The sequence below is a fragment of the Vipera berus genome, assembly GCF_964194415.1.
Source record: "Vipera berus genome assembly, chromosome: 1".
NCBI classification, from domain to species: Eukaryota; Metazoa; Chordata; class Lepidosauria; order Squamata; family Viperidae; genus Vipera; species Vipera berus.
Genome location: NC_138202.1, coordinates 170,216,040 through 170,228,769, shown reverse-complemented (window position 1 = coordinate 170,228,769; position 12,730 = coordinate 170,216,040). Strand labels below are relative to the sequence as shown.

General features: G+C 36.3%; 2 protein-coding genes across 4 annotated transcripts in view; both read right to left on the bottom strand.

Moving 5' to 3' along the window:
- The window catches only part of GLS (glutaminase), a 348,826-nt gene that overhangs the window by 36,589 nt on the left and 299,507 nt on the right, over positions 1–12,730 (bottom strand). The window lies entirely within an intron of this gene.
- MYO1B (myosin IB) overlaps positions 1–12,730 on the bottom strand; it is a 148,339-nt gene that overhangs the window by 47,753 nt on the left and 87,856 nt on the right. For all 3 annotated transcript variants that reach the window (XM_081322267.1, XM_081322265.1, XM_081322266.1), the window contains exons 8-10: positions 4,322–4,420; positions 4,029–4,132; positions 825–972 (exon numbers count right to left, since the gene is read on the bottom strand). In XM_081322267.1, the coding sequence (XP_081178393.1) occupies positions 825–972; positions 4,029–4,132; positions 4,322–4,420 (351 nt within the window). The remainder of the gene's footprint in view (positions 1–824; positions 973–4,028; positions 4,133–4,321; positions 4,421–12,730) is intronic.

Below are 12,730 nucleotides of genomic sequence, written 5' to 3'. Positions count from 1 at the left end.
TGCACATGTGTATTTTTTACCGATTTCCTTTCTAAAATGTATTTTTAAATATCTGCCATGCCATCTAAAATTATCTGTAGCTTTTTAAAATACAAAAACTACCTTCTTTAGCTACTTTCTACCTACCAAGGATGAAAATACTTTTGAGTGAAAATTGAATGCTATATTTTTAACAAACATGCTAAATTTACTGTTGCTTCATCCCAGCACTTCTAGATAGAGGACAAGATGCAAATTAAAACCCCTAAGGATCTGAAAGAGTCTAATCCGAATGTTTCATTCCATCCCTTATTCCATTTTAAGACATTATTATTAAATTCAAACTCTATGACTACAATGTTATCCAGCCTTTGGTTTTTTTGTCCAATCTATTTTTCTTTCATTCTTGAGTGCATAAAGTGCAGAAGTTCAAGACTTTTGTATCATTTCCAATATCAGATACTACTGAAGTCCATTAAATAGTTAAAATTAAGTCAGTAATTTTTAAGACTGGATAAAGCGGGAAAAGGTTATGTAGTATAAGAAAATGTTTTAATTTTGTACATTTTTATCTTCTACAGACTAAATACATGCGAGAAAACCTTCAATGAACTTGAACAATAGTATGTAAGAATTTTTTTTTAGAAAAAATGTTGTCTGATGAATTCTGAACAATTTCAAACTGACAGAAAAATACTTAATATACTAATAATGATTCTGCAATAAAGATTCTGTCATTGACCTTGAAATTAATACATTTAGAAAGAAGCCAAAAAATAGGTACTACTGTAAACTAGTGAAGAGAAGATAAACATTAATCAGTTAAACTCTATAATTTGAATTACCATTTTTATCTTTGATTTTACTTTCATCTAATCCATTCACACGAGATTCTGGTTTAAATTCAATGTTTCCCAGTTTTAAAACAGCAGCAACAACTTCAAATACTGACTGGATTTCATGGTCCATAAATCCCACGATCTGCATTGCATTCTAGAAGATGGAAATCATGTTTTATTTATTACATTTTCACCTTTCCCTCTTTCCTGGTAGTTGTCTCCCACTGCACCCAATTTATTTTATTTTCACAGCCAACTAAGTAGTACATATTTACATTTCTACTTCATTTTCATTAACAAAAGCACACAGTTAAATATTTTTATAAGAACAGTACAAAATAAAATCAAGATAAACATTAAAGCAGAAAAAAGAAAGTAAAAGCAATTGTACTTTAAAATCAAGGCAGTATTAGCACATTATGAAAAGGACTTAGTACATTAAAAGCACCTTGCCTGGCACTGAAAGAACATTAAGGATGGTAGTAGGTACACCTTAGAGGTCAGAATGTGCCAAAAAGAGGCTAATATTGGAAGGTCTTGCTTCCAGGGGGCAGCTTCAGCACGGGAAGAGAAGTAGGACAAGGCTTTAGAGCAGGCATGTCAAACTGCCGGCACATGGGCCGGATGCGTCACGCCGAAACCACGCCCACCCCATTGCCGGCAATGGGGGGAAAGTCACGATACGTCGCACGATGTCATGTGATGTCGCGAGTTTGACATGCCTGCTTTAGAGTATAAATAGGAACATAAGGAAAGAGGTGCATAGATTACAGGAGTTTTTTTTAAAATTCACATAAGATTTTTATTTAGAGTGCTAAGATTCAAATTTATATCTCTCAGCTGGCCCAAATGTCTCTCATATTATAGTCACACTAGAATTTTATTGGGTTAAATTGTCATTTATTTATTATATCCATTGTTTAATTCTTTTTAAAATTTTGTACTTTATGTTTTTTATTTTTTTATTGTTGTGAGCTGCCCTGAGTCCTTGGGGAGAAGGGCGGCATATAAATTTAATAAATCTCAATCTCTCAATCTCAATTTTATTTAACTTACAGGTATTACAGGTATTTAATTCACAGTTAAATGTTTTAATTACTGTTTGGTTTCTTTTTAAAAAAAATGTGAATATACCGTACTTATAAGTATAGATCCCCTCTATATTCAATAAATCAATGCAGTAATGCATTTTCAATTGAAAAATTATTAAGAACAGTCAAACATTCCTAATCTGAGTACATCTATTACAATCTAACTACTCTTAGCTGAGGTTAACTTTCATTTAGGATTTGAATAAAATATATGAAAGCAGGGAGATTTAAAAATGTAGCATCCACAACTGATTTTCATTCTCATAGTTTTATGTTCCTGATCCATGGCATGTCAACACAATCAGGCTAGCAAGAGGGAGGTTATTTATTCTGCCTGGCTAGAAGTAATAAGAAATGCTGTAAAAATAAAGGAGGTGGATAGACTCAGAGGTGGAAGAGAAGCTGGAGGTCATGTGTATTAATCACTGATCAATGCCAAAGAGTAGGCCATCTCAATTTCACCTGTAATATTCCCATCTGCTTGAACGAATGTCAAACAGATCTCATCATTAGTTGCAACAATAGACTAGTTTGGTATAGTGATTAAGGCACCAGGCTAGAAACTGGGAGACCTGGAATTCTAGTCCAACCTTAGGCATGGAAGCCAGCTGGGTGCTCTTGGGCCAGTCACTGTTTCTCAATCAACTCACCTCCCAGGGTTGTTGTGGGGAAAATAGTAGGAGGAAAGTACGTCGGATATGTTCGCTACCTTGAGTTACAGGTAGTCCTCAACTTACAACAGTTTATTTAATGACTGTTCAAAGTTACAACAGCACTGAAAAAAGTGACTTATGACCATTTTTCACACTTATGACAGTTGCAGTATCCCCATAGTCACATGATCAGAATTCAGATGCTTGGCAACTGACTCATATTTATGACGGTTGCAGTCTGGGTCATGTGATCACTTTTTGCTATCTTTTGACAAGCAAAGTCAATGGGAAGCCAGATTCGCTTTACCACCGTGTTGCTATTTTAACACCTGCAGTGATTCACTTAACAACTGAGGCGAGAAAGGTTGTAAAATGGGGCCAAACTCACTTAACAAATGTCTCACTTAACAACAGAAATTTTGGGCTCAATTGTGGTCATACGTCGGGGACTAGATTTAGATTTCAGTAAGGCATTTGATAAAGTAGACCACAACCTACTCCTTGGTAAGCTAGACTACATCATCACCAGATGGATCTGTAGCTGACTGGCAAACCATACTCAACGAGTAGTCCTCAATGGCACTACATCCACGTGGAGAGAAGTAAGCAGTGGGGTACCACAAGGTTCCGTCTTAGGCCCAATACTCTTCAATATTTTCCTAAATGACTTAGATGAGAGAATTGAAGGGGAACTCATCAAATTTGCAGATGACACCAAACTGGCAGGAGTAGCCAACAACCCAGAAGACAAACTCAGGATCTAAAAAGATCTTGACAAACTTGAACAATGGGCCCTATCCAACAAAATGAGTATCAATGTGGAGAAAAGCAAAGTTTTACATTTAGGCAGGAAAAATCAAAGGTACGTGAGGTATTAGTACCGCTTTATAAAACCCTAGTAAGACCACACCTAGAATACTGCAGCCAATTTTGGTTACCATATCACAAAAAAAGATGTTGACAGTTTGGGAAAAAATTCAGAGAAGAGCAACTAAGATGATCAAAGGCCTGGAGACTAAAACATACGAAGAACGGCTGCAGGACTTGGGTTTGGCTAGTGTAAAGAAAAGAAGAAATAGGGGAGACATGATAGCAGTGTTCCAGTATTTGAGGGGCTGCCACCAAGAAGAGGGGGTGACGTTATTCTCCAAAGCACCAGAAGGCAGGACAAGAAACAATGGTTGGAAACTGATTAAAGCAACCTGGAATTAAGGAGAAACTTCCTGACAGTGAGGACAATTAACCAGCTTGCCTCCAGAAATTGTGGGTGCTCCATCACTGGATGGTTTTTAAGAGACTAGACAGTCACTTGTCTGAGATGGTATTGATTCTCCTGCTTGAGCAGGGGACTGGACTAGAAGACCTCCAAGGTCCCTTCCAGCTCTATTCTATTCTAGACTACCTGTATTTGTAAAAAACAATAATTAATCCAATACTGCATATAGCAGAAAGGCATGAATTCTTACCTTAACGGTTCTGAAGTTTGAAGCATCATCCACTCCATTTACTTTTGCAGAGCCCAGACCCAAGTAATTGTATCGACTGAAGTCCATCTCCAACTTAAGTTTTTCTGTTAAAATAAAAATATATCTTTTTACTAGCAAATCCATATTATTGCTCTCATATAGCAGCAATGACAGTCTTGTGTGGATTTAAATAAAAAATGTACACAATACCAACATTAGTTATGCCACCTTGAAATAAATTATCTAGTTCCATATGCAGTTGCAACCTCAATATTCTCCAAAATTGTACTTACTGAGCAAATCTTCTGATCCTCCAGACAGAATTTGATAGAAAATATGGAAATTTCTTTCACCTCTGGGCTGTTTAACAACACGGGACTTTTCCAAGAGATCTAAAATTATATTTAAATAATTATTTATCTTTTCTAAAGTTTCCTTTAAAAAAAAGCAAACACTGTTACAATTTAATAAAACATTCAGAAAGGCAAGTAATATCTGGAACAGAGATTGGAACACATACACACAAACTTATAATTAAGATAATGGATATTATGGTTATGTGATGTCCTGCCTTTTTCTAAGAAACACATTCCACTGTTACATACTCACAGCATTCCTGTGAGCTTGATTAGGCTGATGGTGTCTTAATTTCTTAATGTTTCTCTAGTGAGTTGCATGCCACAGCAGGGAAATTTAATTTAGGGAAAGTTAAATTACATACTAATCTAACTTGGTATTCTAAACCAGACTTTCCCACTCCGTTATGGAGGTTAGTCAAACAAATCCAGAAGGCATCAGATTAGAAGACTGCTTTAGCTATTATACTGCTTTCACCTTTCTATGCACGCACTCATCTACCTGTTTAATAAAACTTCAATTAAACAGGGCAGTCAGTTATAAAATAAGAACTGTTGCTTACGTACTGAGGAAGTCTAAAATCAAAACGAATCTCTACATATCCTACTCTAGCATGAGACAGTTCAAACTAATATTGACGTAAAGAACAATGTATTAGAATTACAGAATCACTTCATAGATAGAATCATACAATTGTGCCAAAAGGCTGCCTTTAATGGCTCCAGTTCAGCCTGGCGAAAAGTACAGGTACTCCTCAATTTATGACTGGTCGCTTGATAACCATTTGAAGTTGTGACACACTTTTAAAAAGTTATTAATGACCTACCCTTGAAGTTATACTGCCGCCCCCTGCCCTGTGGTCACAAGATTGCATTTTAGGTGCTCGGCAACAGGCTCACATTTACAACCAGATGCAGTGTCCCAAAGTCATGTGACCCTGATTTGCAATATTTCCCCCCTCCCCCCCAGTTTCTGGCATTTTTTGCCAGTTTCAAGCAAATAATGTCCTTGCATCATGTTCAAGGTTCACTTTATGACTGGTAACTTGCTTTATGTCCATAGTAAATATCATTATAAAATTGGGTTTGTTCAAGTGGGTGCCTCAGGTTACAACCACAATGGCTTACAACTGAAATTCTGGGCTCCATTGTGGTCCTAAGTCAATGATTACCTGTATTAAGTGGAATACAACAGCACTCTGTACCTGGACTCTGTACAGCTCATCAGTTTCGTCAATTATCTTGATTGGAGAGTTGAGGGGACACTTACAAAGCTTGTAAATGGCAGATTTAATATTTTAAATCAGGTGTGTCCAACCCATGGCCCATGGGCCACATGCGTCCCTGAACAGCTAGTAATGCAGACCCACAACGTCATAAATTTTAACATCTTTATATGATTTTCAGTGAAATATATTTTATATGCAACCCAAGAAAATTCCTCTTCACTCAATGCGGCCCAGGTAAGCCAAAATGTTGAACCTGCCTGCTTTAAATGCGAGAGAAAATTCAAAACGTTTTCAGCACTGGACTAAAATCAACAGGATGGTCTTCAACAGGGTGAAATGCAGAGTTCTGCACAAAGGTAGGAAAAAGATGAAACGTAAGGATAAAATAGGGTGCTGTAGGTTAAAGCTGATAAAAAGGCAAATGCTATCTCGATGTGCATTTTCCAAACCGCAAAGTCCAGATAACAGCTAATAACTGTTTGACTTGGTTAGACCTCGTTTGAAGTACTGTCTCCAGTTCTGGGCTCCGTAGTTCAAAAGGAGAGTGGAGGAATTCAGAGGAAGGCTACCAAGTTGGTGAAGTGTTTGATAGTCAAGCCCTAGGAAGAATGGTTAAAAAGCTGGGTATGTTTAGTGTATACAAAAGACAACTAAGGGTAGGACCAGAATCAGTGGATCAAAACTATAAGAAGGCCTGATCAAGGTGAACTATAAGTGAACTATCAGTGGATCAAAACTATAAGAAGGCCTGATCAAGGTGAATTTCTTGACTACTTTGTCAGGTTGCCAAATGATGTAGTAGTAAGTTCTGCTCCAAATGACTTCAAACAGAAACTGGACGTTCATGCGTCCAAAATGGTCTCATGAATCCTACACTGAGTAAGCATCTCTCTATAAATCTCAAGTCTATGTTGATCAGGGGAGATATTTAATCTAATAATGTCCAAATTCTCTATAAATACCAGCACTGTGAATAAATATACAGTGATCAAAGCCTGCTCCAAGTATCCTATGGCATTCCTCTATTTCACAATAGAATTTGCCAGAATATATTTCATTTTCATTTTGCATTTAAAGAATTACTTTAGATTATTTGGGTAAGCCTTCAGGTTCAGCACTAATTAAAATGAATACAGCAATATGTTATCCAAATAAGCTTAGGCACATACACAACTACTGTATGTACCATTTATGTCTTTATCCATTTTTTTAAATTTAATTTACTAAAACAAATTGCCCTCACAACTTACATATTGCACAAGGAGTGTGTCTCCATCATCTAGTGCTTTGTGTTATGCTTTACTAACATTCAGAACAAACAGAAGAACAATGAAGCGTATTAATATTTCAGTAAGTTACCAGCAGTCTTTTGTCTCCATGTCACCTGCTCCAATTAGCAAAGCATACACAAGCTTTTCTACAAAGGACACTCGGAATGAAAGCAACTCTTGTTCTACATAGCAAAACAAGGAAGTAATTGAAAAGATGCTATTTGGCCACCTAAAATTAAGACACTTTCAGATGTGCCTTCATGTCTTAAGAGATTGTACAGATTTCTCAAGCTATTTTAAATCTTTGGATTCACTGGCCAAACCACCATGCAACATTTTTATAATGCATTTTGACATAAGCATCTCTCTCTCTCTCTCTCTCTCTCACACACACACACACACACACACACACACACACACACACACACACAAAAGGAAATAATAAAAAAGGTTGGAAAATACACAATAAAATAATAGCTCTCTCATAGTTGTGGCTGGCAGTTTGCTCTTCCACAGAGCTCACTCTGCAATAGGTTTCATAAAAGTAGAACATGTGAATTCAGTATCACTCAGATTTCAGCTATTCTAGCAGCTCACCACCACCTACACTTTGCTTCTGCCTACTATTCCACATTCTGAGAAATGGAAAAGTAGCAATTGCAGCAGTGAAAATAATCAGTCATGGTTCCTAGCAAAATGGTTATTTCTAGGATTTAAAAAAGCTTTTTGTGACTTACGTACCCTATAAAACCAAGTAATGACTTCCGCATATTATGCAGTATGCCAAAATACTTCATAAATGAATAAGCAGTAACAGAGAAGGTGAAGAAGAGCTATGGATCTCTACTTTGTTTGCCTGAGTATTTTGTTTAAAATGATCTTGGCTTAGGGGGCTGTGATTTAGAAACAATGCTTCTGTTAATCCCAGCTCAAAGTGCATTTAGCTTTTTGGCAGTCATATCACTCAGCTGACTAATATTCAGTTGACAATCAACTATTAATGCAAGGCTTATTTTTTCACAGTAATTATTACCAAACCAGGTTATTTCCCATTCTGTACTTGGGCAATTTTAATATATTATTACATGTATAACTTTGTACTTAACTGTTAATTTATTCTCAGCTCATTTCTCTATTCCATCAAGATCATTTTGAATTGTCTTCTAGAAAACCATCTCACCTAATTACATCATCTGCAAATCTTGCCATTCCCTTAACCTCTTCATGTTAAGACTTCAAATAAAAATGCTCAGAAATACATAGACCAGGACTTAACTTCTTCCAAGTTGTCCCATAAAAAATAAGAAGTTTCACAATCCCCTGCTGTACATTGTTTTCAAGATCCTTACAGTTAAAATAACTTTAAGATCTGTACTCCCCAGACATAGGTGTCTGGCAGACTGGTCTGCAATTCTTTGAATTCTCCTTTGTTCTCTTTTTAAAGACAGGGACAACATTTGCTTTGCTCTAATCCAGGGTTTCTCAACCTTAGCTATTTTCAGATGGGTGGACTTCAACTTCCAGAATTCCCCAGCCAGAATGCTATTTGGGGAATTTTGGAAGCTGAAGTCCACATATCTGAAATTTGCCAAGATATAGAAGTAGTCCTCAACTTACTGCCACAATTGGGACTAGAATTGTTACGCAAGGTAGTTGTTAGGTGAATCGTGACCAATTTTGCAACTTCTTGTGCCTCAGGTGTTAAGCAAATCATTGCCGTTATTAAGTGAATCTTGTGGTTGCTAAGCAAATCCAGCTTCTCCCATTGACTTTGCTTGTCAGAAGCCAGCTGGCAAAGTCGCAAGTGGTGATCACAAGACTTCAGGATGCTGCAACCATGATAAATACACGCCAATCACCAGGTGGCCAAATTTTGACCATGTGACCATGAGGATGCTGTGATGGTTGTAAATGCAAGGAGAGGTTGTAAGTCATTTTTTTCAGCACACTTGTAACTTCAAACAGTCATGAAACAAAGGTTGTAAGTTAGAAAAACCTGTAATATGATGCTATTTGTGACTTTGGGAGATTTAACAATGAATTATGGACAAAAGGCACCATTCTGTTAATGGTTACATTGCAGACTCAATGTTAGGGACAAAAGAAATCTCCTTTTCTTTTTAGCAAAGTCTCCCCTCCCCCACAGGTACACATTAATACTCCTAAATACAGCAGTCCTCTTACCGTCATAGGAGATAATTTTAAAAGTATTTATGTGCACAAAGAGTATGGACATAAGACTACCAGAAGGATCAAGTTTAAAGCTGTCCCTAAGCTCAGTGATAAGAACTGAGAAGGAAATGTCCACTCTCAAAAAAATAAACAGAAGGTACAGAACTAAACCAGTCTTAGCAATAGGCATAGTTCTGTTATCATGTGTCTCATACACACAAAAGTGAACATTCCCAGCACTGCTTTCAGAAATTTTTTTCCACAGAGTAGAAAGTAGAAGTAGGAAACTAGATCAATGCCTAGTTCTGGTGCCTGCCATGTCCAGGCTTATTTGATGAAAGGTTAGATTAGGCCTATCTGGCGAACTGTTAAATATGACATCCTGAGAAAATAAGAAACAAACAACCCAAAATGTTTGATCAGAATGTATATAAAGATTTGCAGCAGTAAAGAAACTAAAATGGGTTCAAATACTATCTAGCTAACATACACAGATTGCTTTCAGTCATCAACTGACAGCCTATGGCACTGTCACTATGTTGCTTTTATCTTATAGATACTTGATGGAAAATACGGGTATTAATTTGAAATCTACCAGTAGAATAAGGCACAGAGTTAGGATTCTCGTTTGCCTTTGACTATGTCATTAATCACAAGTAGTCTAATGTACAACCCAATGGGGCAGTTATACAGTTATCTATTCTGTCACATAAAAATGTTTGATATTATTTAATACTGTACTTTACTTACTACCCCATACAGTACTATCTAATCAGGAGTCCCCAACCCCCAGTCCGTGGCCAGATGCTGGGCTACAGCCAATTCAGAACCACGGAAGTGGTGAGCAAGTGCATGTATTGATGCGTGAAGTTGCATTTATGAAAGTGACGCAATTGTGTGTGTAAGAAACCATCTCCCCCCCCCCCCCGCCGCCCCTTTCCAGTCCATAGAGCTGGAAAGATTGGGGACAGCTGATTTACATCATGGGTATCCAACCTTATGTTTTGCCTGGGCTATATTGAGTGAAGAGGAATTGTCTTGGGCCACATATAAAATATATAATATAGTTAATGTATATAAATCAAATAATGTTAAAAGTTTATGATATTATGGGACCACATTTCTAGCTGTCCAGGGCCACCTGTGGTCTGGACATTCCTGATCTACATGAATGTTACATATAAAAACATTTTGCAAATGAGCTGTGCCATGAGACTTTTTTTAGTCCACTATCCTATTTTTGATATCTCAACTATCTTTAGTTGACTAGGAGTTAAATTAACTTTGGGGGGGGGGGGGAGAATGACATTACATCATGAGCAAAAAATAAACACCAGTTGCATGATATATTCTAACAAATCAGGAAGAGCTATTTTTAACTACTTCCTTTTCTCTCATTCTACAGGACAGACCATCCCAGCCAACTAGCCTTTTTGTGTGTGCAAGCAACTGAGTTGAAAGTTAAATACAAATGTGCAGTCTGAGAAACCACAGACTTCTTTTCATGGCATGTCTGTCATCCCAAGGGGCTATTGGGGAAAAAAGAACTTTGAATATATGAATTCTGTCCATCAAAAAATGTTACCTTTTTTGTGGAAAATTTGAAAAATTCAGAATTATACTGAGGAGACTTAATTAACCCTTCTAAGTAGTTAATTGACAAGTCTGATCTATTTAAAGCTTTTAAATCCATATTGTAATAAAATAATTACAAATATACATACTTTTTATAATATTGTTATTGGACAATATATTTTCAAGACCTGATGAAAGCTGAGGAAGAACTGTGCAAAGACTAAAAAAATATCTCCACGAAAGAGACAAACTACCAATTAAAGATAACTTTTAATGTGTACATCAGAGCATCTTCCCATTAACCCAAGATAAAACACTAATAGGAAAAAGGCTGAAAAAATATTTATTTTACTGTCAAACCACCTGGAGCTTTTTTGCTATGCTGTTAGATGTAAAGAAGGATCAATATTTTTCTTGATTTTTTAACCATGCAGAAAGGGGATAATGGCAAAGCAAAAGAAAAACATCTGTGAGGCATCTGGTCCAACGTATCACTAATTCTCATATATTTTACAATGTTTTGAATAACATGAAGCTCTGTGACACAGATGCTAGGCAGAGAGGAGGGTTAAGAGACATGAACTAGTAAAAACCTTGCAGCACCCGAGAACAATGGAACAATAACTTGTTTCCTTTAAAACTGGAATTTAAATCTGGAGATCTTCACTATCATAAATGAGGCAGATGTAGGTAGTCTTACTTGGCCATGAATTTTGACTTCCAGGAAAGAAGTAGAGAGAGCAAGACATATTTTATAAGTACAATACCAGCATCTCTATTTTTGATATGATAAAGCTATAAATGTACTAATAAAGTATTTTTGCATTTCCAAAATGACTGGTTAAAAAAAACAACAATATAATTACATTATATAAGGGCCGCAAAATATCAGTCCAACAAGCTATCTCTAAGGATAATAAAACAGAAAATGATGGAGATGATGAGCAATGAGAATCAACATAGAACAATTCTTAGAACACTGTAATAATTTATTTCACCAACAATAAAAGATCAGAATTAATGAAAGGGCATGATGGTGGCAGGAGATAATAGATACTTGACACTCTTATTTTGTTACAGAAGCTGAAAAAAAAGTCAAGTTGCTTTAGTGGTCAAATAAATACCATACCAATGAGCAATATTTGCTTATGTGTTACTGTTTCTAAAAGAGATACAGATGTACTTAATTACAGACTTAAATTGTCTTTTGGGTTGTAAATATACCCATATTGATGAAAAGGTTTCTAAATAACTATTATGTACATCATTCCATAGTTATTTTCTAGCCTATCATTATGGAACAAATTCAGATATTCTGCTCAGACAGAATTTTGAACTTTCATAACTTTCTTTCTATGTTGATACCTAGAAAGGTCAGTGCAAACCTTTGTCATATGGGTGAAATGAGGGCTGGAGAGAAGCACATGAGAGCTAATGTAGGCTGCCACAAAGCTTTTCATCTCAGTAAATAAACTGACCAAGCCTTGGATAGTTTATTTTTATTACATTTACATCTATTTATATTCCATGTTTCCTCAACCACAAAATCAAGATGAATTTTCTGTGGCTTTCCCAATCAATTTCCATTTAAGCAATGATTAGACCCCAGATCTGCTTCATATAGTTGGTGAGTTGACAGAGGCTATTTAAACCACCAAGCCTAATCTCCCGTTTATTGCCGGCAAACCAAATTCAATTCCAGGTAAGACATGGACAAATGTTTATCATATTCATTTCTCTTTAGTAATAATTCATAATGCTTTGAGGACAAGCCAGTAATTTTTTGGGACCCATCTATGTTATTTGTTGGCTTCCCTTTCTGTTTCCCTCCTCTCCATTATCCCTTAATATCATCAAATATAATTATTTTTAAATTCCATTATTCATCCACATGTCCAATATGTGTGCTTGCTGGTGATTGCCTCTAAAGAACAGTCTGTCTTTACCTGGTCTTGGTCTAGTTCTTCTTGCTTGCCTTGATATATTTCCAAATCTATGTTGCAAAGACATCTATCTTTTTTCTTTTGCTCCTTCTCCTCAATGCTCAGCTTTCCTATTAGCATGAAATGTCCTTACATTCTGTAATCTTGTTTATCGTT